This window comes from Scyliorhinus torazame, chromosome 1 (assembly GCF_047496885.1).
Source record: "Scyliorhinus torazame isolate Kashiwa2021f chromosome 1, sScyTor2.1, whole genome shotgun sequence".
Classification (NCBI taxonomy): domain Eukaryota; kingdom Metazoa; phylum Chordata; class Chondrichthyes; order Carcharhiniformes; family Scyliorhinidae; genus Scyliorhinus; species Scyliorhinus torazame.
This window is the reverse complement of record NC_092707.1, coordinates 297,105,207-297,132,221: the sequence shown is the minus strand read 5'-3', so window position 1 is coordinate 297,132,221 and position 27,015 is coordinate 297,105,207. Positions and strand designations below refer to the sequence as shown.

At 47.3% G+C, this 27,015-nt stretch overlaps 1 protein-coding gene across 6 annotated transcripts in view; it reads left to right on the top strand.

Annotated features, from left to right (window-relative positions):
• LOC140422747 (rho guanine nucleotide exchange factor TIAM2-like) overlaps positions 1-27,015 on the top strand; it is a 586,909-nt gene that overhangs the window by 496,438 nt on the left and 63,456 nt on the right. For all 6 annotated transcript variants that reach the window (XM_072507702.1, XM_072507695.1, XM_072507699.1 and 3 more), the window contains 3 exons: positions 133-258; positions 1,219-1,327; positions 22,169-22,348. In XM_072507702.1, coding sequence (XP_072363803.1) covers positions 133-258; positions 1,219-1,327; positions 22,169-22,348 — 415 coding nt within the window. The remainder of the gene's footprint in view (positions 1-132; positions 259-1,218; positions 1,328-22,168; positions 22,349-27,015) is intronic.

Sequence of the window (27,015 nt, the reverse complement as noted above, 5' to 3'; positions counted from 1 at the left end):
TTTAACCTTGCTGAAGTATTCTTACATTTTGCAATTGAATTTGTGGTTCCTGTGCCCGAGATGCACAGACGGATGATTGAGTTTCTCCATTGAACAGAATACTAGACTTCTTCTGTATCCATGATCTTACAGATGGAGTCACTGTTTGGGAGTCTGCCAGAAATGCTCCAGTTTCAGAAGATGTTTCTGCAGACACTTGACGACGGGATTGCTCTATCACCTGATTTCAGCAAGCTGGAAACTCCATCCCAATTTAAAGTAAGTGAACAATTTATGATTATGATTTTTAATCCACTGGCTGGAAACCTGATTTGAACTTTCAAAAACAGACTTTTTAAAAAACTGTGGGCGTGATTTAGTGCCCAGAGTCCCACTTTTGGCGGGTGTAGCAGGGTGTTTACTGGTGCCTGCAGCGCCGAGAGCCACCTTGCTATCAAACAGGACTATTTTTTGGCCTCAGCGAGGTTAACCCTGTCGAAACCACACTTGGCTCATATCCTAAAGAGATTAGGGTGCTTATTTTAAATGCTGCCTCAATCTCTTACCGCATCACCCCCCACCCCTCTGACTCCTCACTGTGGCCTCCAGATCTTCCAGTATAGAGCAGGTGTACTGGATAGAAACCAAGAGACAAGTCCGCATAAATTAACAGTACGTCAATGTTTGCTGCCTCGATGAAAGTCAAAATATGGCCACATGAACAAACTCCCAGAGTGCCATGGGGATCTATGGAACCCTACCACAACAATAATTCGCACCTTCAGGAGGAGAGAAGATAGAGTTATTTCCATTTCCCACTAACCTCCTTGTGGTCTCTTTCAGTTTTAGTGCTGATTTATGAAGTTGTTTTGAATGATAAATTAGGACCTGGATTGAGATTGCCCAAACATACATTTCATGTAACAGACAGAAGATAAGCTTTTAATAATCTTTATTAGTGTCACAAGTAGGCTTACATTAACACTGCAATGATGCTACTGTGGAAATCCCCTAGTCGCCGCACTCCAGCGCCTGTTCTTCAGTTCATCAGTGTCTATTTTTCACCTCACAACTGAGAGCCACATTTTAAACCTTTGCATCTTACAATCTCTTCGACGTATTTATATGTGATGCTTACATATGGTATTAGTACCGCAAGTACAGCTTCAAACCTGTAGCAAAGCGAGTGCTGAGGTTGTGTTCACATAGCATTGCATTTATTTGATGTGTCTATTTCAGAAGCTGTTGTTTTCTCTGGGTGGTTCATTCTTGTATTATGCTGACCACTTCAAACTATACAGTGGCTTTTGTGCGAACCACAGAAAGGCCCAGAAAGTTTTGGAAAGAGGTAAGATTGCATAAGACTATTTTAAAATCTTAATTAGATATTGAATTTGTTTTTGTGAATGGTAAACATGTGTTGTTCAATTCATTTTCATGACAGAATTGGAAAATATTACGTTAATGGTGCTCCTCTCATTTGGCTAGAAATAGTAATTGATCGGTATACAATCGGAACTGGTTTCTGATTATTTTATTGACTTTGGTCCCACCGTTGCTTCCAGAATGCAAAGAAAATTGGTTTACAGTCCTATTTATCTTGGAGTAAATTGTTTGTCTGCAAAAGCATTAGAGAGGAAAAACAAACACACCATATTATTCAATAATTACCAATTATATGCCGTATGCAGAGTATTTTATTGATGTGGAGATGCCGGCGTTGGACTGGGGTGAACACAGTAAGAAGTCTTACAACACCTGATTAAAGTCCAACAGGTTTGTTTCGAATCACTAGCTTTCGGAGCACTGCTCCTTCCTCAGGTGAATGAAGAGGTAGGTTCCAGAAACTCATATATAGACAAAGTCAAAGGTGCAAGACGATACTTTGAATGCGAGGTTTTGCAGGTAATTAAGTCTTTACAGGTCCAGATGGAGCAACTGGAGAGAGGGATAATCACAGGTTAAAGAGGTGTGAATTGTCTCAAGCCAGGACAGTTGGTAGGATTTTGCAAGCCCAGTCCAGATGGTGGGGTCAATGTAGTGAGACATGAATCCAAGGTCCCGGTTGAGGCCGTATTCATGTGTGCGGAACTTGGCTATCAGTTTCTGCTCAGCTATTTTGCGTTGTCGCGGGTCCTGATGGCTGCCTTGGAGAACGCGTACCCGAAGATCTGAGGCTGAATGCCCTTGACTGCTGAAGTGTTCCCCGACTGGAAGGGAGCATTCCTGCCTGGCAATTGTCACGCAATTTTATTGACAGTGTAATTTTCAGTTCCCTCAACTTTTAAAGATTTGTGTTTTATAGCCCAACTACCTGCAGTGCTAATATAATATCTTGTGAATCACAAAGCTGATGGGAGACTTTGCTTTCAGACTCCAGGTTTATTTTGATAGTTGAGCTCAGCTCAAACCACCATCTAAGAAAGTTTGTCATGTTAAGTGTGCACCATGCTTTGGATGCTCAAAGGAGATAAGGTGGCAGTAATTACATTTAAAGGTTTTGCATTTGTACCAGCCACTGGTATATAATGGAGAACATGATTTGACCCACCAGCACACCTCCCCACCAAAATACCCTGGGCCAACTTCATTGAATTCCCAATCTCTGTTGTATCATTGTGGGGAGTGACATGTAGGTGTCAAAGATCTCTGCAGAAACAGTAGAATTGTTTTGCGGCCAGAGCAATGCACTTTCTAGTCAAAAACTCAGTGTGGAATCGACTAAAGGCTTGAATTATATTAACACCCTTTATGATTACAATTGGTTCACAAATTGAGAATGGTGGAAACATTGGTAGAAATTTTGGCTGCACAATTTGATTGCATAATAATCTTTATTGGGGGTGGCGTGCGGCGCAGTGGTTAGCACTGGGACGGCGGCGCTGAGGATCCGGGTTCGAATCCCGGCCCTGGGTCACTGTCCGTGTGGAGTTTGTACATTCTCCCCAGGTCTGTGTGGGTTTCACCCCCACAACCCAAAGATGTGCAGGTTAGGTGGATTGGCCATGCTAAATTGCACCTTAATTGGAAAAAAAAATAATTGGGTACTTTAAATTTATTTTTAAAAAATAATCTTTATTGTCACAAGTAGGCTTACATTAACTCTGCAATTAAGTTAATGTGAAAATCCCCTAGTCACCACATTCCAATGTGCATTCAGGTACACAAAGGGGGAATTCAGAATGTCCAAATTACCTAACAGCACGTCTTTCAGGACTTGTGGGAGGAAACCTACGCAGATTCTGGGAGAATGTGCAGACTCCGCAAAGACAGTGACCCAAGCCGAATCGATCCTGGGTATCTGGCGCTGTGAAGCAATAGTGCTAACCACTGTGCTACCGGGCCACCCATCTTTTCACACACGTGCATGAAAAGAATGCAAGTTGGCAGATCATGACATTGGTCAACGGCTAACTCTGGTTGGACTTTCTGGTGCACCATTTGTGACCTGAACACTCCAGCTAATACCTCTTATCCTCACACAACAGCAGGGACCCTCACCAGTGCTATTTAAAGGGGTCTTCAACTTCTTTCAGATTAGTCGCAGGTTGATTTTCACAGGCTGTTGCTGCTTTTGTAGAAATGTCTGGAGGTTTGTACTGCTACTAAGGTTGATGAAGTCCAAAGGGAGTGTGATGGCATGTGGTATCGGCCTTGGTTCTCACCTTGAGGGTTCTGTTCAGGTTACTTTTGTTCTCTCACATGGGTTCTTCAGTTCCTATCTTCCTTGCCTTGGAACGTGATGGGGAGAATAAACAGAGACAACTCTGAGGAGGGAAGATGGCTCAAAGATGGAGGAGGAGGAATAGGAAGAGAGCTCTAAGCAGGAAGCCTAATAAATTCAGGGTCTTTCAGGTTCAATTCTCATATATCGTCCTCAGAAATACTTAGCATATACATGTGTACAATGCCTTGATTTCACTAAGGAGGTTCTCACTGAAATCTGTGGTCTGTTACAGTTTCAGAGCGGAGCAAGGGAACATGGTCAACAACTGTAAAGATGTCCATGGCCACGAGTTTCCTCATGTCAGGCTCCATCCAGACTGAAGAAGGCAACATCTGCATCTTGCAGTATGCCATCCACAATTTAGAGGGGAATAAGTAGCATTCTGACTTTCCAGAGAGAAGCAGGCAGAGCAAGGATATGGTTTTCTTGGGTAGAAGATGATCTCAGGATGACAGGTTTCCTCATCATGTACACATAGCATTTTGTTCAGAGATGTACCCCAGCCAACTATCGATCAAAACAAGATATTCCTCCCTTTCCAATTCAAAGAAATCAACATGTACTCATCCCCACAGTTTCCTTGTGTCTGACCATGGAATAAAAGGCACTTTGGCTAGTTCATTTCTCATTTTAAGACACATTTCAAACATTTTCATCAAATCTTCAATTCCTCTATCTCCCTTTCCATACCAAGAGTAGCTTCTTGCTACTGCTTTCATATGGACTATCCTTGTGTGCTCTTGATGAAGTTCCTCTGCCAATCTCTCTGTAAACCTTCGCAGAATAATAAGTTAAACCCTATAGGAGACAGCCTTAGTCTACACTTGGCTCATTTCTATATGTGAAATACTCCTACACTTTCTCATAATCACACTGTTTAGGCCAGACTTTCATGGGTTAATTGAGATCTTTACTGAGCACCCCATCTGTGTGGGTTTCTTCACTAATTTCCCTGACAGACATCAGCATGCCCTTTGTTAATAGTATTCATCTTTATTGTCACAAGTGGGCCTAAATTAACACTAATAAAGTTACGATGAAAAGCCCCGAGTCGCCACGTTCCGGCGCCTGTTTGGGTACACGGAGGGAGAATTCAGAATGTCCAAATGACCTAACTGCACACCTGTGGCTGGAAACCGGAGCACCCGGAGGAATCCCACGCAGACAAATAGAGAATGTGCTGACTCCGCACAGACAGTGACCCAAGCCGGGAATCAAACCTGGGTCCCGGGGCACTGTGAAGCAACAGTGCTAACCACTGTGCTACTGTGCCTCCTTATGCAAAGTATTTCCCAGATAACTCCGTGGCTGGAAATGAATCAGTCTGTTGTGTTATGCTGCTTCGGATAACACAGGCTGCTACTTGATTCAGTCTTAACTAAAGGATGCTACAGACTCTGAAATGAGTTGAACATGCTTATTGAACTATTAACGCAGTTCTCAAATGGACTTCCGGTTGTGGCTATGCCTAGGTAGGTCGCACGTTCGGCAGCTCCCGCCGGGAACGGACCTTTGGGCTCTCCAGAGGGGCCCCAATGGCAATTGTTCGACGGCTTCCAATGTGGGAAAGTGACAGCAAGGTCCCCCCGACATTATATGGATTGGACCAGGAGTGGAGCGGTGAAAAAAGTGATCTTGGAGCAGCGAAAAGTGAGAGGGAGAAAAAACAAGATGGCGGCAGGTGGAGACCAAGCAGCATGGGCGCAGTGGTCGCAGGAGCAGCAGGGGTTTCTTAGACGCTGCTTTGAGGAGCTGATAACAGAAATGCTGGCGCCAATGAAGGCGGCGATTGAGAAGCTAGTGGAGACCCAGAAGGCCCAAGGGGCGGCGATCCGGGAGGTGTGGCAAAAAGCCTCGGAGAACGAGGACGAGATCTTGGGCCTGGTGGTGAAGGTGGAGGCGCACGAGGTGCTGCACAAGAGGTGGGTGGAAAGATTTGAGGACCTGGAGAATAGGTCGAGGAGAATGAATCTTCGGATTCTGGGTCTCCCCGAAGGAGTGGAGGGGCCCGATGCTGGGGCATATGTGAGCACGATGCTCAATTCGCTGATGGGTGCAGGAGCCTTCCCGAGGCCTCTGGAACTAGATGGGGCTCACCGGGTCCCAGCAAGGAGACCCAAGGCCAACGAGCCGCCAAGGGCTGTAGTGGTGCGGTTTAACCGCTTTATGGACAGAGAGTGTGTTGTGAGATGGGCCAAGAAAGAGCGGAGCAGCAGGTGGGAGAAGACGGAGATCCGAATCTACCAGGACTGGAGTGCAGAGGTGGCTAAGAAGAGAGCGGGTTTTAATCGGGCTAAGGCGGTGCTCCATCGAAAGGGGGTGAAGTTCGGTATGCTGCAGCCAGCGCGATTGTGGGTCACGTTCCAGGACCGGCACCACTATTTCGAAACGCCTGATGAGGCATGGAGTTTTATACGGACTGAAAAGTTGGACTCAAATTGAGGATTTGTTGTGGGGGGATGTTTACTGTGTATATAGTGTTTATTACGTTTAGGGAATGTTCCTCTGGTAGGGATTGGATGGGGAGACTGTGGGAGAGTGTGGGCGTCGGTGTTGGAGGGACAGACCCCCACGAAGGAAGAGGGGAAGTGGAGGCCCGGGGATGGGGAATTGGGGTAAGGCCGCAAAAGGAGCTGCGCCAGAGGGGGCGGGGCCGGCTCAGGAAAGTGCGGGCAAAAAGAAGGATGGGGGTGGGGGCCGGGAGGGGGGGTGGGCGGTGCTGGAGAGGAGCGCACACTGACTGCCAGGGAGGGGGAGGGGGGATTCTCACATTGGAGGGGGTCGATGGAATGGCGGGAGAGGCCGGGGTCAGCAGGAGTCAGCTGACTTACGGGAGTGTTATGGGGGGAGCAAAAGGGCTAGATGTGGATCTAGCAGGGGGAGAGGGGGGGTATAGGGTTGCCGCTGCATTGGCCAAAGGGGAGCTGGAAGTAGGAGAGTTGGTCGGGGCGGGGGTCCGCCGTCTGGGGGGTGCGGGAGGAGCGGGCACATGGCTGGCCTAGACAAGGAGATGGCTAGTCGGTGGGGAGGGGGGGGTGAGCAGCCCCCCAATCTGGCTGATAACTTGGAATGTGAGGGGCCTGAACGGGTCGGTCAAGAGGTCCCCGGTGTTCGCGCACTTAAAAGGACTGAAGGCAGACGTGGTTATGCTCCAGGAGACACATTTGAAGATGGCAGATCAGGTTGGGCTGAGAAAGGGATGGGTAGGACAGGTATTCCATTCAGGGTTGGATGCGAAGAACAGAGGGGTTGCAATACTGGTGGGGAAGCGGGTGTTGTTCGAGGCACTGAATATTGTAGTGGATAATGGAGGTCGATATGTGATGGTGAGTGGTAGGTTGCCGGGGGTGCGGGTGGCACTGGTGAACGTATATGCCCCGAACTGGGATGATGCCGGATTTATGAAACGCATGCTGGGTCGGATTCCGGATCTGGAGGTAGGAAGCTTGATAATGGGGGGGGATTTCAACACGGTGTTGGACCCAGCACTGGATCGTTCTAGGTCCAGGACGGGTAAGAGGCCGGCTGCGGCCAAGGTGCTTCGGGGTTTTATGGACCAGATTGGGGGAGTGGATCCGTGGAGGTTTGTCAGGCCCCAGGCCAGGGAATTTTCATTCTTTTCCCACGTCCACAGAGCCTACTCCCGGATAGATTTTTTCATTTTGAGTAGGGTGGTAATCCCGAAAGTGGAGGGAACGGAGTATTCGGCCATAGCCATCTCGGACCACGCCCCACACTGGCTGGAGCTGGAGTTAGGAGAGGAGAGGGACCAGCGCCCACTGTGGCGTCTAGATGTGGAATTATTGGCGGGTGAGGACGGGTGCGGGGGTGCATTGAAAGATATTTGGAGGCCATTGACAAAGGGGAGGTGCAGGTGGGGGTCGTCTGGGAGGCGTTGAAGGCGGTGGTCAGGGGAGAGTTAATCTCCATCAGGGTCCACAGGGAGAAGAGAGAGGGGAGGGAGAGGGAGAGGTTGGTGGGGGAGATCTTAAGGGTGGACAGGAGATATATAAAGGCCCCCGAGGAGGGACTACTCCGGGAGCGGCGGAACCTCCAGACGGAGTTCGACCTGTTGACCACAGGGAAAGCAGAGGCACAGTGGAGGAAAGTGCAGGGGGCGACGTATGAGTATGGGGAGAAGGCGAGTTGGATGCTGGCACACCAGCTTCATAAGAGGGAGGCAGCGAGGAAGATAGGTGGAGTTAAGGATAGCGGGGGGGGATACGGTGCGGTGTGCGGTGCGAATAAATGAGGTATTTAGGGACTTCTTTGGGGATCTGTACAGATCTGAGCCCCCAGCGGGGGAAGTGGGGATGCGGCGATTTTTGGATCAGCTGAGGTTCCTGAGGGTGGAGGAGCAGGAGGTGGCTGGTTTAGGGGCGCCAATTGGGCTGGAAGAGCTGGTTAAAGGATTGGGGAGCATGCAGGCGGGGAAGGCCCCGGGGCCTGATGGGTTCCCGGTCGAGTTTTACAGGAAATACGTGGACCTGCTAGGCCCGTTGCTAGTGAGGACTTTCAATAAGGCAAGGGAGGGGGGACCTTGCCCCCGACAATGTCCGGGGCGCTGATCTCTCTGATCCTGAAGCGGGACAAGGACCCACTGCAGTGTGGGTCGTATAGACCGATCTCGCTCCTCAATGTGGATGCTAAGTTGCTGGCAAAAGTGCTGGCTACGAGAATTGAAGACTGTGTCCCGGGGGTGATTCATGAGGACCAGACGGGATTTGTAAGGGGCAGGCAGCTCAACACTAATGTACGGAGGCTCCTCAATGTGATTATGATGCCCTCGGTGGAGGGAGAAGCGGAGGTAGTGGCAGCTATGGACGCGGAGAAGGCCTTCGACCGGATGGAGTGGGAGTATCTTTGGGAAGTGTTGCGGAGGTTTGGGTTCGGGGAGGGGTTCATCGGCTGGGTCAGGCTGCTATATAGAGCCCCGGTGGTGAGTGTGGCTACGAATCGGCGGAGGTCGGAGTACTTTCGGCTGTACCGAGGGTCGAGGCATGGGTGCCCCCTGTCCCCCTTGCTGTTTGCATTGGCGATTGAGCCTCTGGCCATGGCACTAAGGAAGTCCAGGAAATGGAGGGGACTGGTCCGAGGGGGAGAGGAACATCGGGTGTCGCTGTGTGCGGACGACCTGTTGCTGTATGTGGCAGATCCAGTGGAGGGGATGGCGGAGGTCATGCGGATCTTAAGGGAGTTTGGGGACTTCTCGGGCTTTAAGCTCAATGTAGGGAAAAGTGAACTCTTTGTGGTGCATCCAGGGGACCAGGGAAGGGGGATAGACGACCTGCCGTTGAAGAGGGCGGAAAGGAGCTTTCGGTACTTAGGGATCCAGGTGGCTGGGAGTTGGGGGGCCCTGCACAAACTCAATTTGACGGGGTTGGTGGAGCAGATGGAGGGGTATTTTAAAAGATGGGACGTGCTGCCACTCTCGCTAGCGGGCAGGGTGCAGTCAGTTAAAATGATGGTCCTCCCGAGGCTTCTCTTTGTGTTCCGGTGCCTTCCCATTATGATTCCCAAGGCCTTTTTCAAACGGGTAGGTAGGAGTATCATGGGTTTCGTGTGGGCAAATAAGACCCCGAGGGTAAAGAGGGTGGGCGCGATTCTCCACTCCCACGCCGGTTGGGAGAATCGCCTGGGCCGCCGAAATTTCCGGGGACGCCGGTCCGACACCCTCCCGCGATTCTCCCAAGCGGCGGGAACGGGCCGGTCGGGTTTCGCAGGCCGGAGAATCGCCGGAGATACCCAAAATGGTGATTCTCCGGCACCCCCGCGATTCTGAGGCCAGGATGGGCCGAGCGGCCAGGCCAAAACGGCGGGTTCCCCCCGGCGCCGTCCACACCTGGTCGCTACAGTCGTGGGCGGTGCGTGAACGCTGGGGGGGCGGCCTGCGGGGGGGCGAGGTGGGATCCTGCACCGGGCTTCACCTTGAATGTGGGGTGGCCCGCGATCGGTGCCCACCGATCGTCGGGCCGTCCTCTCTGAAGGAGGACCTCCTTCCTTCCGCGGCCCCGCAAGAAGCCGTCTCCCATCTTCTTGCTGGGCGGATTTGGACAGCACGGCAACCACGCATGCGCGGATGACGTCCGTTATGCGGCGCCGGCCGCGTCATCTATTCGGCGCCGCTTTTACGCGGGCGACAAGGCCTGGCGGGGGTAGATGACACGGCCCCGATACTGGCCCATTGTCAGGGCCTGAATCGGTCGGGACCGGGGCCGTTCCGCGCCGTCGTGAACCTAGACGGCATTCACGACGGCGCGGCCACTTCGGCGTGGGGGTGGAGAATCGCGCCCGGTGTTTCTGGAGCGTAGTAGGGACAGGGAGGGCTGGCTCTGCCGAATCTGTGCGGCTACTATTGGGCAGCCAACGTGGCGATGATCCGTAAGTGGGTAATGGAGGCAGAGGAGGCGGCGTGGAAGACGTTAGAGATGGCGTCCTGTGTGGGCATGAGCCTGAGGGCGCTGGCGACGGCACCGCTGCCGCTCTCGCCGACAAGGTACACCACGAGTCTGGTGGTGGCGGCGACATTGAAGATCTGGGGGCAGTGGAGACGACACGAGCGAGGTGGAAGCCTCGGTTTGGTCCCCAATTCGGGAGAACCATCGGTTCGTCCCGGGAAGGATGGATGGGGGATTTCGGAGCTGGCATCAGGCAGGGATTAGAAGAATGGGGGACCTGTTTATAGATGGGACGTTTGCGAGCCTGGGGGCGCTGGAGGAGAAGTTTGGGTTACCCCCGGGAAATGCTTTCAGGTACATGCAAGTGAGGGCGTTTGTGAGGCGGCAGGTGAGGGAATTCCCGCTGCTCCCGACACGGGGGAATCAAGACAGGGTGATCTCGGGTGTATGGGTTGGAGAGGGCAAGGTTTCGGCAATCTACCAGGAGCTGAAAGAAGAGGAGGAGGCCTTGGTAGAGGAGTTAAAGGGCAAGTGGGAGGAGGAGCTTGGGGAGGAGATAGATGAGGGTCTGTGGGCTGATGCCCTGAGTAGGGTTAATTCTTCCTCCTCTTGCGCCAGGCTCAGCCTAATACAATTCAAGGTTATTCACAGAGCGCATATGACAGAGGCAAGCTTGAGTAGGTTCTTTGGGGTGGAAGATAGATGTGGGAGGTGCTCGGGAAGCCTGGCGAATCACGTCCACATGTACTGGTCGTGCCCGGCATTGGATGGGTTTTGACGGGGTTTCGCGAGGACTATGTCCAAGGTGGTGAAAGTCCAGGTCAAGCCAAGTTGGGGCATGGCACTATTTGGGGTAACGGACGAGCCGGGAGTGCAGGAGGCGAAAGAGGCCGGTATCCTGGCCCTTGCTTCCCTGGCGGACGGATCTTGCTATTATGGAAGGACGCGAAGCCCCCCCAGTGTGGAAGCCTGGATAAATGACATGGCAGGGTTCATTAAGCTGGAGAGAATAAAGTTTACCTTACGAGGGTCTGTGCAGGGGTTCTTCAGGCGGTGGCAACCGTTCCTAGACTATTTCGCGGAGCGTTAGGAGGAGGTCAGCAGCAGCAGCAACCCAAGGGTGGGGGGGTCTCTTTCGGGGGGGGGGGATTCGTGTGGGTGGGGGGGGCTTCCCTACGGGTATCTTTGAATGTCATATGGGGGGGTTACTGTATACGGGGAAACCCAATGTAAAAGTTTTGTATAATTTTTGACACTTGTGTTTGTGTTTCTTTCTTTTTGTTATGGGGGGGTGGGTTTTGTTAAAAACTTTGTTGGAAAATTTGAATAAACACATTAAAAAAAAACACAGTTCTCAAATGAGTTCGACTCTCTGCTAATCTAACTGTGGTAACTCAGTCTAACTGTACCAGCTTGCTCTCAGCCAAGTGTGATGTTGCTGATCAACCCTGTCTAACTCTCTAGATGCCTGTCTGTGGAAAGAGGCAGGGTGTGAGTGCCTCATCCCTTTTATAGTGTTTATGCCATGCCCCCTTGTGGTGATGCTACCTCTGAGTGTCCTGACTGCCCATTGGTTGTGTCCTATTTGGAGTGTTTATTGGTTGCATGTTTGCATATCATGACACAGTCTTCATGGGAAAATTCAAAAGAACATCCTTATTTGCATGATTTGCTGATTTATGGTATTTAATATCGTACTGATGAGCCATCAAAATCAACAGCCACCTCTGAAGCCATTCTGCCACTGGGGAGAACTAAATATGATTTTAAGGGTTTGATTGTCAGTTAGCAATGTGAACTTTCTACCATCCAAGTTTTTGTGGAACTTAGTAACACCATACATGATTGCTGAAGCCTCTTTCTCAGCTTGAGAACTTTGCTGACTTTATTAAAGTATGTGAAGCATTAGCTGCGGACTTCCCCACACCGTCTTCCATTATGTGAGACAACACTATCTAAATCCTGTGGTGAGGCATCGCACATGATAAGCCAATTGTTTCTTGGAGCCAAAACAGCATCGCTAATCAGTACTTTCTTCATTTCTTCAAATACTTTCTGATATTCCCAAGATGGCTCCCAATCTATTCCATCTTTCAGCAGTTGATACAGTGGAGCGAATGTATTCACTAAGTTGGGGCTGAACATAAAATACTCAACAAACCCTATGAATGTTTCAAGTTATTTTTTGTTCTCTTGGTCTCTTTGCTTTCAAAATTCCCTCAATCTGCTTCAGGCGGATATCCTCAGCATCTATTTGATGGCCCCGTTATGTTACACTTGACTCCATGAAACAACACTTTTGCTTCTTAGCTTTGATTCCCTGCTTTTGAAATCAATCAAGGACTTTGTTTGATCTTAGTGTGTTCTTTCTCTGTCTTACTGCTAATCAGAATGCCACCTAAGAAGCGGCACACTCCTTTCATCCCTCTTAATACCTGATCCATGCTGCTCTGGAACACTACGGGAACGATAGACACACCAAATGGTAACCTTGCGTACTGGTGCCACCCTTTGTTTCTATGAATGGATGGTAAGCAGTTCCTTGCTCTTGTCAGCAAATTCTAATTGCAAATATGCATTTGACCGAGTATGGTATCCAGGATATCTAGTAAAACTGGAGACAATGGTAATCAGGGGAAAACGCTCCACTGTTTGGACTCGTACCTGGCAATGAAGATGGGTGTGGTTGTTGGAGGTCAGTCATCTCAGCTCCAGGACGCCACTGCAGGAGTTCTCAAGGGAGTGTCCTAAGGCCAACCATCAGTTGCTTCATCAATAACATTCTTTCCATCATAAGGTCAGAAACAGGTATATTTGCTGATGATTGCACAATGTTCAGCACCATTTGTGGCTCCTAAAATACTGAAGCAGTCTATGTCTAAATGCAGTTAGGCCTGGACAATAGCCGAGCTTCAGCTAACAAATGGCAAGAAACACATGTTCCAAGAAAAGACCATCTCCAACAAGGGAGAATCTGACCTTCGCCCATTGACATTTGATGGCATTAGCATTGCTGAATCCCTGCTATCAACATCCTGGGAGTTACCATGGGCTAGAAACTTAACTGGACTAAACATACAAATACTGTCGCTCCGAGTGCAGGTCAGAGGCTAGGAATCCTGAGGCAAGTAACTCATCTCCTGACTCTCCAAAAAAGCCTATCCACAAGACACAAGTCAAGAGTGTAATGGAATGCTTTCCTCTTGCCTGGATGACTGCAGCTTCATTAACACTCAAGAAGCACAACTCCATCCAAGGCAAAGTAGCCCGCTTGATTAGCATCCCTTCCATGAACATTCACTCCCTCCACCACTGACGAACAGTGGCAGCGGTGTGTGCCATCTACAAGATGCAGAGCAGGATCTCACCAAGGCTCCCAAGAAACACCTTCCAGATCCACATCTGCTACCATTTATAAGGACAGGGGCAGCAGATACATGGGAGCACCATCACCTGGGTGAACCACTCGCCATCCTGGCTTGGAAATATATCACTGTTCCTTCACTGTCACTGGGTCAAAATTCTGGAACTTGCTCCCTAATAGCACTGTGGATGTACCTACACTACATGGACTGCAGCGGTTCAAGAAGACAGCTCACCACCACCACCTTCGCAAGATCAATTAATGATGAGCAATGAATGCTGGCCTAACCTGTGAAGCCTGCACCCTTTGAATGAATAAGAAAAAGGGAGACTTGGGCACTGGTGGGCCCAGTGGTTAGCATTGCTGCCTCACGGTGTCGATTCCGGCCCCAGATCACCGTCGTGTGGAGTTTGCACATTCTCCCCATGTTTGCATGGGTTTCACCCCCACAACCCAAAAAGATGTTCAGGGTAGGCGGATTGGCCACACTAAATTGCCCTTAATTAGAAAAAAAGAATTGGGTACTCTAAATTTTAAAAAAAAAAGACAAAGGGAGACTTTGATCCCTCCTACTACTGCCAATGGCAATGTAGGATGTATCTTCATATTCCAACTTAACACTATCCTTTCCTAACACTGGAATATCGTTACTGGACGAACTAGTCAGTTTCACACTAGCTTTGTGTAAGCGAATGTGACTTAAAGACTGTCGTGTTATTCACCCTGGGCTAACACGGACTGCAACTGGATGCAGTTGTACTGTAAAGTAGACACCAAACTTAGACGTTAGTTCAATACGTTTTATTGAAATTCTGGAGCAGTGCACACAGCTTGCTGTGGGTTGACACTCTACTAATCTAAGTGTGCTAACTATAACTAGCTAGACCAGACTAGGTCTGAGCCATGTGTAGAAGGTGCTAACTGATATATACACCCTGACCGTCACTACAGTTGTCACCAGTGGAAAGAGACAGAGTGCTGATGCCTCGTGTGTTTTATAGTGGGAGACCACCCTCTAGTGTTCTGCCTGGTGATTGGTTGTGTTCTGTCCTGTGTGTTGATTGGCTGTACTGGGTGCCTGTCACTGCCTGTCTGTATCGCATTATGTGCATGAGTGCATATCATGACAAAGACTTCTTGTACTCTCCTTCCAAGGTAACAGACACAGCTGCAGCTGTGTCAACAATGAGTCAGTTGTGAATTTCCAATTTCCATTTTTACTGTGGGTGCTGGAATTACAATTCAGCCCTTTGACTCTCATCATCCATGTGCTGTTTTTCTTGTTCTTTGACTGTGTATGACTCTTGATCTTCCAACTCTCAAACTTTAACTTCTGTTTCCACGTCTATCATTTGTGTGGGCTTCCAGACTCCTGAACTAGTTTTAGATCTCACACAACCTTGACATTGTACATAGCTGTGACCTGGAGCTTTACCATGACTTGGAGCATGACTGTTTCCTCTACGCCATGCTGGATATGACCAACTTTCCCATAGGCAGAGAACTCCGAATGGAAATGGGGCATTTAAATCATTAGTGGCTACCACAGCAACATGAGCATCTACATTTTTGCCTCTTGAGAGTGTGAACATCTGGAATGTCCGTGGCTTGGATCACACTGAAATCCGGAGGACCTCCCCTGGCGTTTCGGGAAAGAAACTCCTTTGCAATTTGCAACCATCTCTTTCATTTCCAACCTTGATTTTCTTGTTCCTTGGGTCAAATAAGAGTTTGTGCAATACCCACTGAGACGAGAGTTTCTTTAATTTGACAATGTAATTTGAAACAGGTTCATTTGACAACTGCTTCCTTACACGAAACAGAACTCTCATTGCATTTTCATTCTTAGTCATACCATAATATAAGTCCAGAATTTCATTCAGCATATGTCATCGAACTGGGGTGTCTCAGATGACATTTTAAAAACCACATCAAAAGCATCTGGCCCCATCATGGTGAGAAAAATATTTGCTTTATCCTAATTTTTTTTAACTTCCAGCCAAATTCAGAACTTTTGTTCATAATTACCCCAGTCCTCTTTGTTAAGGTTGAATTCTTCCTTTATCCCTAAATATATCTTCAAGTGCCTTTCTTTTCAATTCCCTACCATACTGGCTCACTGTGTACACGAACATGATGTGCCTATAGAGCAAACCTTCAAATTGGGGAAACTTCCCAAGATCAACTTTAGGAGTTTCAAAAGTAATGTTTGTAATGATATGTATATAGGTATGCCAGTGAAGGGTTAATTATTACATCTCAGTGTAATTCAACCACTAGAGGGCAGCATCAGCCCGGGTCCCTTTCCCCCTTGCCTGGCCCTAGGAAAGACCAGAAATCCCCTTTTAGCACATAAACCCCGCCTATCCACCTACACCCCAAAGAGCCCTCATTTCGAGTGAAAGTCCCATCACTTCCCTTGTCCAAATATATACAACATTGGCTCCTTTAGCCCATACACCCGCACGCAGTGAAACAAAAAAGAAGAAAATCCAGTCATGAGGTTACATCGGCACATGGCTATTTCTCAGTTCTGCCACAGTCCTTCTGCCTTCGCAAACTCCTCCGCTGCTTCCGCCGTTCCAAAATAAAAGTCCCTGAGCTTGTAAGTCACCCTCAGCTTCGCTGGATATACAATGCCGCACCGCACCTTGCTAATGTACAGTGCCCTCTTCACCCGGTTTAAGGCAGCCCGCCTCCTCGCCAGCTCCACCGTAAAGTCCTGGTATACACCTCCACACTGTACCTACGGAAGCACAGAGTCACTACCCTTGGCGGCTCACTCGCCTTTGGTACAGGCCTCCACGACCGATGAGCCCGATCCAGTTCATATCAGGAGGGATCCTCCCCCTCCCCCAATAGTTTTGCCAGCATCGCGGCAAAATACTCAGTCGGCCTCGGTCCTTCAACTCCTTCAGACAGCCCCACAATCCTCAAATTCTGTCGCCTGGATCTGTTTTCCAGGTCTTCCATTTTTCCTCGCAGATCCTTGTTAATGTCCATCACCTTCCGCATCTCCTTCCCCATCGAGGCAAGTTGATCACCGTGCTGCAATAACGTCTCCTCCACTTCCTTCAGCGCCTCCCCTTGCTCTTGCACCTCCGCCACTGCGCTCGCCACCGCTGTCTTCACCGGGGAAACCGCCTCCTCCACCAGCACACTCAAAACCTCTCTCATCTTCTTCCTCAGTGTCTCCATGTATTTTGTAAACTGCCTTTCGAATTCCGCAGCCATCACCTTAGTTATTTCTTCAGCCGTAATCAATGCGGCCTCCCCTGGTGCTCCAGCCTCCATTTTCCTTGGTGACCCCGCGGTGACCTTTCCACTCCCCGACGGACCTTCAGCTGTTTTCTTTACGGACGTTTTCTTGCTCACCCTCGACATTTTTCTTCACTGTGCCTTCACTCTGCCGCCTCTGTGCCTTCTCCCTGCTTTTGCCGCCTCTGTGGACCCTGGGACCGGGCTTAAAGCCCCGAAAATGCCGTTCCCGAACGGGAGCCCTCCATTGTGCGGCCGCCTCCCGCCCGCCGTCACCGGAAGTCCACAGATTCAACATTACTTTATTATTTGTTATAGCTCAATAGTGTGTGTAAACTTCATTTTATTATTCGTTATCCAATAAATTAGTTTTGATTGAATCTAAAGATTGGTGGTTTCTTTGTCTTCAACTCAACGGACCATTCTGGATCAAAAGGCAAAAAACAACGACATATTACCACCAAAGGTAATATAACAATGTTCTTCAGTCCTTAATTTCTCAAATGCAATGTTATGAAATAATTCTATCCCAGACTTGTCATCATCATTCTGTTGTGTATTGCACTGAGAAAAGAGTAACATGTGGATTATTGAATTAACTTTATTTACACTTCTCAACCGAAAGGTGTAAGATAATAAAAAGCTCGATCTTGCTACAGCTATTGGATGACTAGAGTTATCCACTGATCATATAACCAATGAATCCGGTCCACAGCCCACCCTCACCCATGTGGCCGCTATGACCAAAGCCATGTTGGTACACAGAACGTCATCAAGCAGACCTTTGTGGTACTTGAGCAGTATTTCTACTGCCTGGACCACCCTGGAGGAGCCCTGCAGTCATCTCCAGAATACATTTCATTTATTTGTTGTGGTTGGCAACATCTTGCACAACCCTGTCATCATGAGGACACAGCTCATGCTGCCTGGTACAGGATAAGCACCAGAGGAAGGAATGAGGCAACCAATGTGCTCACCGTTTCCGTTCAGACTGCTCTTAATTGGCTCAAACAACTTTGGCAGCAGCGAACGCAGCTCCAACTCCTCTTTCAGCAACAGTTCCACACTTTACCTTCCCTCTTTTCCTGATCATCACAGTGTTTTTTTCACCACAATGCTGAAATAAAAACCACCACAAAACAAACATTCCGTACCAAGTTTGTTAATCAAGCCATCCCATATTACACAAAAAAAACTTGACGTAATCACTCTTCTGCTTTCCCTTAGTTCCATGTGTGTGCTTTTGCCTGTAATTAGTGGTCTACACATTGGCTGCAACATGACTGGTGGAAGGCTGCTGATTTTCAATGGGGGTAGGGAGATGTGCAGCACGGTAGCACAATGGATAGCACTGTGACTTCACAGCGCCAGGGTCCCAGGTTTGATTCCCCGCTGGGTCACTTGTCTGTGCACTTTCAAGGCAGTGAGAGCAGACGGCTGTCATGCCAATGCCAACAATGAAACCCTAAGCTGGTCTCCACAGTGCGCATTATGTTCTTATCTGAGCTGCGAGGAATGTTGTTCTTCATCAGTCTCTTCCTTCTCTACATTTCTTGTTGTTGCACCACTATTTGACCAGGATACACTTTTGGGGAACTGAAAAGGGAAAGGTATATGGTGCAGTTGGGGTGAGGGGGGTGGGGCTGCAATTGCAACTCTCAGAAGAGATTGTAGGATGGGGGGGGGCGGGGGGGGGGGGGCGGCTGCAGTGGGATGTGAGAAGGAGGATTGGGTATGGTCATACTTCCATCTTCGGTACTTTCAGCCCAGCCTTAGTGATGGCCATTCCATTGATTGTGTGCACCATCTTCTCCATTGGTAAAAGCTACTGCTGCCTGCAGTTGTGCCCCACATTGTCCAACAAGCGTGAGTGAGGTGTGTCAATGAATGTGCAATGCGTTTGATGAGTGGTTGCCATGGTTGAATAGGTGGCAGTATGTGCAAACTGAAAGATGTGGGTGCGAGGTTGAGATGAAGTTATTAATGTTGGGTCTAACTCGTGGTTGATAGAAATTGTTAGTATATGGTAAAGGGGTAATACTGAATGGAGCAGTGTGGTATGAGGCTAGTTCATTTTGTAAGGATTTGATTGGTCTTTTAAGCTAAACTCACTGACCTTGACTACCAATGTGAGATCATTGTGCTCCTTAGGATTTCATTGTTGGCATTGGCATGACAGCCGTCTGCTCTCACTGCCTTAAAAGTGCATGTCTGGTCTCCTGCAGATAGATCTCTTCTGTCCTGTCCACCAGGGCCTCTAACTGCACTGGAGAACTTTGGGGCACAATATCAGCCCTGTTGTGCTTTTATTATTTTAGGGGATGTGGATTAGGGGATCAGCCAGCATTTATTGCCCATTCCTAATTGCCCTTTAGAAGGTGGTGGTGAGCTACTGCCTTGAACCACTGTAGGTAGACCCACAGTGCTGTTAGGAGGGAAGTGGCAGGATTTTGACTCAGCAACAGTGAAGGAACACAAATGTAATTCCAAGTCAGGATGGTGTGTGGCTTGGAGGGTAAGTTGCAGTTTGTGGTGTTTCCTATATATATATATATATATATATATGACTGGTCCAGTTTTTCTGATCAGTGATAACCCGGAGAATTCAGTGATGATAATGCCAACTGGCTGAATGTCAGGCGGAGAAATTGGATTCTTTCTAATTGTAGATGGCCATTGCCTGGAAATAGTGTGGTTTGATTGTTACGGCCACTTCTCAGCCCAAGCCTGAATGTTGTCCCGATCTTTCTGCACATTACTATGAACTACCTCAGTATCTGAAAAGTGGCAAATTGTGCTGAACATTGTGCAGTTCAGCAAACATCCCCACTTTTGACCTTATAAACTTATAATGAAAGGAAGGTCATTATTATTAATGAAAGGAGGTCAAACAGTAAAAGGGAATACACAAAAAAAACAGGAATATGCTGAGAGGGGCAGATGAAGTGAGAGATCTTGACGTGCAAGTACACAGGTCCCTAAAGGCAGCAGTTCTGGTAGACAAGGTTGTAAAGAAAGCATATGGGATGCTTTCCTTCATAGGCAGAGGTATAGAATACAAAAGTAGGGATTTCAGGTTTGTGGGAGGAGAGCCACCTGATGTGCGACTTCTCAGCACATCCCCGTCACTGGAAGTGTCTCTCTCCTCCTTTATGATGCTCCTTAAGCTTGCTTGAACCTTTGTCCTAATATCACTTTCTGTGGCTCAGTGTCAGATATTGCCTGAAATGCACCTGTGAAGGTTCTTGGGACTTTTTAATTATGTTAAAAGCACTATGTTAATACCGATTGCTGTTGTAGTTTGATGGAATTACATAACACACCGGTGAGGCCACAACTGGAGTATTGTGCACAGTTCTGATCACCACATTACAGGAAGGACGTAATTGCTCTGGAGAGAGTGCAGAGAAGATGGACAGAATGTTGCCAGGGCTGGAGAATTGTAGCTATTGAAGAAGTTCAAGGAGAAATTGGAGAAGTTGGGGTTGTTTTCTGTGGAACAGAGAAGGCTGAGAGGTGACATGATTGAGGTGTACAGAATTGTATAGAGATGGATTAAACAGGAGGAACCTGTTTCACTTGGCAGAGAGTTCAAAAACCAGGGGTCATAGATTCAAACTGAATGGCAGAAGGATTAGCATAGACACGAGGAAAATGTTTTTACGCAGTGGGTAGTGAAAGTCTGGAATTCACTACCTCAGTTGGTGTGGAGGCAGAGACCCTAAATGTTGTTAAAAAGTGCCTAGATCTGCACCTTAAGTGCTGTAAGCTGCTGGGCTCTGGGCCGTGTGCAGAAAGATGGGATTAGAAAGGGCAACTGAGTGTCTTTGGGCCAGCATGGACAAGATGGGCCGAAAGACCCTCTTTGCTGTATCTTTTCTATGGATTATGATGAAGCAGTCGAAGATGGTTGGGCCTAGGACACTCCTGAGAAATTCCTATTTAGTTTCTTCTCGATGTTCTCTCAGTTCTCTTGAGAGAAACGTCCTCCACCCATCCCCTGGTGTGGGGGAGCTTCTCGTGCAGTGGGCTGGACCCTCTTGCTCTGACGAAGTCCGAGTTTCGCCGCCTCATGCTGGTTCAGTCGTTTGATGTTTGTCCAGGCTTGTTCCACTCCTGGTCTCCAATCATCTTCTGGATTGGCTGCTGTTTGCCATCTTTTCCTTCTTCTGTGTTTTGTTAGTGGTGTGGGGATGATTTGTGTTGTTAGTTAGCATTTTGGGGGCAAAAAGAGCCTATTTTTCATGTTTGTAGGAGGAGAGCCACCTGATGTGCGACTTTTCAGCACATCCCCGTCATCGGAAGGGTCTCTCTCCTCCTTTATAATGTTCCTTAAACTTGCCTGAGCCCTTCGTCCTAATATCACTTTCTGTGGCTCAGTGTCAGATATTGCCTGAAATCCTCCTGTTGTGAAGGTTCTTGGGACTTTTTAATTATGTTAAAGGCACTATGTTAATACCTATTGCTGTTGTAGTTTGATTGACTTATTGTCTCGTGTACAGAGGTACAATGAAAAGTATTGTTCTGCGTACAGTCCAGACCGATCGTTCCCTACATGAAAAAATATAGGACATGCATAAATACACAATGTAAATATATAGATACAAGCATTGGGTAAAGCATACGGAATGTAGTACTACTCAGTAGAGAGGATGTGTGAAGAGATCAGTTCAGTTCATAAGAGAGTCATTCAGGAGTCTGATAACAACAGGGAAGAAGCTGTTTTTGAATCTGTTAGTGCGTGTATCTCCTGCCCGATGGAAGAGGTCGGAAGAGAGAATAACCGGGTGAGGAGTCTTTGATTATGCTGCCCACTTTCCCAAGGCAGCGGGAGGTGTAGATAGAGTCAATGGATGAGAGACGGTTTTGCGTGATGGACTGGGCTGTGTTCGCGACTCTGTAGTTTCTTACGGTCTTGGGCCGAGCAGTTACCATACCAAGCTGTGACACTTCTAGTTTCTTCTGGACACTTCTAGAAGTCACACTTCTAACACATTGAAACTACTGAATTTTAACTTGGTTCATTCAAATATCAAACACAGAAAAGCAATAACATTGAACCTAATCCACAGGAATCCCACCAGCAAGCAGGTATTAAAATACCAATGAAAGAAAAAACACAATTCAGAAACTAGCTAATAATTAGCAAGGAGCATTTTTGTAAATGCCTTTGTGGCTGCCTTGTATTTTTAGTAACCCAAATGCTGTATGTGCTGACAAATTAGCTTTCTTGATATCAACAAAAGATTGACCATAATTCTTGACAAAATCATTGTCTATTTCCATACAGGTTCTATTGAAATGCTTGAAATCGCTCCAACAATATTTCTCATCAAAGCCATGTGTTAGAAACCTGGGCCTTGCATTTATTAAACTGTTTCCACTAATGTGGTTCTTTCAGCATGTCTATACAGTATTACAATGAAGTCTTTTTAATTGCAGCTAAAACTGACAAAGCCTTCAAAGAATTTTTGGATGCCCGGAATCCCACAAAGCAGCATTCTTTTACCCTGGAATCCTATCTGATCAAGCCTGTGCAGCGTGTTTTGAAGTATCCATTACTGCTGAAAGAGCTAGTGTCTCTAACTGATCCAGAGAGTGAGGAGCATTATCATCTAACGGGTCAGTACTAAATGACGTGCCAAAGATCAAGAAATAATTACCCTCCACAATGCTATGTAGTTTCTTTTTACCCAAAAATAATATTTCAGGGGGGGGGGGGGGGCGGGGGCTGCTGCTCAGTTAGCTGACTTGAGGTGTACACTGCCAGAATGATCCCAGCAATGGAGAGATGCATAAAAGAGCGATAAAATGCTTCCGAGCCTCATTGCAGGGCAGGAAGATATGGGCGAAGAACGTCCAGCAGCGTCTTCAGCTCCTCGCAGGGTTGGAAATCTAATCTTTAGTAAGTTTGCAGGGGGAGGCTCAAGTATTCTTAGTGTCCAGCTCCCCAAGAATTCTTAACCTGACCTGTTAGGAAAATTTACATTAAAACCCTTGATCAGATTATCATTTAGAAATTTAGGGCACAATCTACCAGCCTTGTCGCTTACGACCCGACAAGACCGTTAAGTCTTTTCCTGTGTTACCCCAAGGGGTTGCTTTGGAACTGGGGATTGGGAGCTGAAGGGAAGGTTAACAGTTGGGGAAAAAGAGAGTGGAGAGAGAAAGAGGTATTGTTGTAAAGTTCGTTAGCAGGAATTGGAGAAAAATAGCTAAGTGCAGCAATCCTACGTAAGTTTCAATGAAGAAACCCATTACAGCAAGAACAGGCTCCACCTCGTGGATTACTGGTGAACTTTGTAAACCGAACATTAGCATCAACTACTTAACTCTTCAAACACTACCATTTCAAAACTTTATTGAGCTTCCAACAACTCAAATATGATGAAAGATCTGACTCTTGCTTCGATGATATATTCTTATTAAGTATTAAATTCCAAATGTTACGTTTTTGCTTAGATTTTCCTGGGAAGTTAATGGTGAACAGTAGCTTTCGCCTTCTTTACCCCACTGAAACTGACTGTAACTTTAGAATGTCATTCATGCACAGCTTAGCATGCAAATCTTGACATTGTGCACTGTCACACGTTACACTATGGACCCCCCCCTTGAAATCAGTGAGAACTTCAACCATTCCACTCCCACATTGCTGTTGAAACAAGGGGCCCGATTTAACGCCCCAAAACAGAGTCCCGTTTTGGCTCGTATGGCGGAGTGTTTCACGGCGCCTGGAATGTCAAGAACGACCCCACTATCAAATGGATCTCTGTTTTTTTGTTCTCGGTGACAGATGTTCCACCGGGGCCGCACTTACCTCATTTCCTGCACTGACGAGCATAGCCCGTCAATGCAGCAAGAGATCGGGGCACCAGTTTAAAATGCTGCCCTGAAATCTTGACTCCCCCCCCCCCCCCCCCCCCCCCCCACCCCCCACCCCCCCTCGGACTCTCCACCACCGCTTCCTGACCCCCTGAACGCCCCAAGCTACCTCTTAGGGGTCCCTCAAGCCCTCCCTCACCCCACCTCCTAAGGGCAGGGCACCCCGGACCCAATCACGGGCACAGGCAATTTGGCACCCGGGAACCTTGGCACTGCCAGCCTCGCACCCTGCTAGTGCCCCCGTCAACCTGGCATTGGTACTGCCAAGATGCCAGGCTGACAGTGCCAATTTGTCCGCGTGGCATTGGGAGTGCCACGGGCCCACCTTGCCCAGTGCCCGACCACCTCCGATGGCCTGAGAGGACCCCCCTCCCCTGGTGTCATTATGCCTGGTCTACGTTTGTGTGGACCAGTGCTAAACAGCGACATGGCATGGCCTCTCAGGCACAGACGTTCGTTCGTTCCTGAGCCTTGCGAGAGTCGGGCGGCAGCATATTTAAATGAGCCTAATAGCTAACTTAAATATGTAAACCTGAGGGTGAGATCCAGATCGCGACGTTTCATGAGATCTCGTTAGATCTCAGTGTTTAAAAATCTCGGGAGAAGCCATTTGTGAGATTTAGCGACCTCGTCACATCACCGAGTCGAGCGCGACATGGCCGTTCGATCGCACCCATCGTGTAACATTTGATGGTGTTTTCTATCAGCTGTAACTGGGGTTTTAAATAGTGATGTAATTCATAAAATATGATGAAAAGAACTGGCACTGAAAAATAAATTTATAATCATAGAGTGCTGTTAAATGATTAAATATTTGATTTTTAAAATGATCTTTTAATTTTAAATGTTTTTCAGAATATTTTAGCTTTGACCTTCCCACCACATGTGTATCTCAATTTTAATTACTCTATTTATTTTTTTAAAGTTATTTTATTCTTGCGCTATTTGTTTGGAGAGCAGTCTGTAAAAATCTTTTAATGTGATTGGCTGCTTGAACAGCCTGATGACATCACTGCAGCCCCAGTCAGTGAGTGCCCTGTATTGAAGCACTGCAATCAGCTACAGTGCCATTCGATGGAGATAGATCTTTGCCAGAATGATCACTTGATCTCTGCAGACCTGAGCACCCTTGCTTCGCCACTGACGGCAAACTCTGGACTGTTATCTTTAAAAGAAAGACTTGCATTTATATAGCACCTTTCATGATCACCGGATCTTCCAAAATTCTTTTACAACCAATGAAGCACTTTTGAAAGTGTTATCACCATTGAAGAAAATGAAGGAAGCAAGGCAGCCAATATGCGCTCAGCAAGCTTCCACAAACAGCAGTTAGACAATGGATAAAGGATCTGTTTTCGAGATGTCGATAGAGGGATAAATATTATCAAAGGGGCATTACCCTTCTCTTAGAAATAGTAATGTGATCTTTTACATCTACCCGAGTAGGCAGTCGGGGCCTCACTTTAATGTTTGATCAAAAACACTCCTTCAGTACCGCACTGGAATGTAGACCTTCACTTTTGTGGTCAGGCCCTGGAATAGGACTTGAGCCACATTTTAAGTGATAATTTAACATTTTGGTCAATTCGTCTCACTCTTAATCTTGTGGAGACCCAGACTGGAGTATGAGAAAGTGCTGTTCTTTGGTCGGTGGCTCATTCCAAATGAAACCGTTACATGATTTGTACTTTGCAAAAACAGGGGTCGAAGTGTGGGTCAGGCAGTGACAAGTTGGTCTTCAGCAAATAAGGTATTCGTGAATCAGTAGCCTGTTTTGCAAAGCTCCTGATTTTCTTGTCCATTGAATTTAATGGAAAAATAAAACGGGCACGACGTAAGCAGAGTTCCTATTTCCCACCTCCTGTGCTGTGATTTTATCAGACAAATTTCACCCTACAAACTCTTCTCTTCCTCCTCCCCCTGGACAATGATGACGGTGCACAGGTGTAATTTGCACAATAATGTCCTAAATCTTCTGCTCCGCATGAATTGTCACGGACAGAATGGATAATTTGACGAACAAGCAAAAGGTCCATTGACATTGGGTGGGAATTTTGAGTTCCTGGTCGGTGGGACCAGAAATCCTGCCCAATGTAATTTGCTTGATGTGCACAAAACCTCTTGTTGTTTAACCAGCTTTTAATTTACTGCTTATGCAACGAAAAAGCAACTGAGAGTAGAAGTAGAATATATCCTTGAGATCCCTGTCTGCTGATGTGTGAATGATGGCAAAATTTGAACAAAATGTGATGTAAGGAATGGGAGAAACCAAAAAGCGGAGCAAATATATTTTTTAATGTTTATAATCACGAAGGTTTAGAGTCTGTGAATGCCTTCGTAGTGCCTTGCTTATCTTGAGGTTGAGTGATGTTCAAAATAAAAGCTTGTTTTTCACTTTTTCTAAATTTACCATGCTATTGCTCCCCACACCCACTTTGCATTCTGATTTGTGCTCCTAAAAATAAAAGTGGAAAGACACTACCTGAAAATAGTTTTTCAAGTGGTAATGACGGCTAATTTGGAAGGTCCTTAAGTAACTTGTCTGAAATAACTTTAGGTAATCTGAACCACAGCACAAAATGGCTCAAGTTCAGTATGTCATTGGCAATAAACAGCAAATGCTGGAAATGCTCAGCAGGTCAGGCAACCTGGAGAGAGAAACCGAGACATTTCATCAGAGCTGGGAAAAGTTGAAGATGTAATAGGTTTTGGACAAGGGATGGATGGGGCAAGAGAAAAAGAAGGCCCCTGATAGGGTGGAAGGCAGGAGAGATTGTACGACAGAAGAAGGGAATAATGATGGCAAGAAAATAAATAAATGATGTGCCTCGGGTAGGCGTGCTGCTGTCTGAAAGCAAAAGTAAGAGAAAAACAGAAACGTGCAAAGAAAAGGAAACAAAATAGGGGGACAGAGCTTATGGTCTGAAATAGTTGAACTCAGCGTTCAGTCCAAAAAGCTGTCAAAAGACCAAATCAAAATATGAGGTGTTGTTCCTCATGCTTACGTTGAACTTAATTATAATAGTACAGCAGACCAGGGACAGAGGTGTCAGTGTGATAGCAAGACGGAGAATTAAAATGACAGGCTACTAGAAGCTTGGGCTCATGCTTGCACATTGAATGGAGGTGTTCCACAATGTACTCACCAAATCTGCGTTTGGTCTCCCCAGTGTACAAAAGACCACATTGTGAGCAAAGAATAGTTTACTTTCGATTAGGGGTCTTCTACTTTGTCTGCACCCCCAAGCTTTGTTTCCTTTCCTTTATACATTTCTTTTCTCCTCTTATTTTTGCTTTTCAAGCATGAGGCACATCATTTATTTATTTTCTTGCTCCATCATTTATTTCTTTTCTTGCCACATCACCTTTCCCTTCAACGCCATAAAGCTCTTCTGTCTTACAGTCGC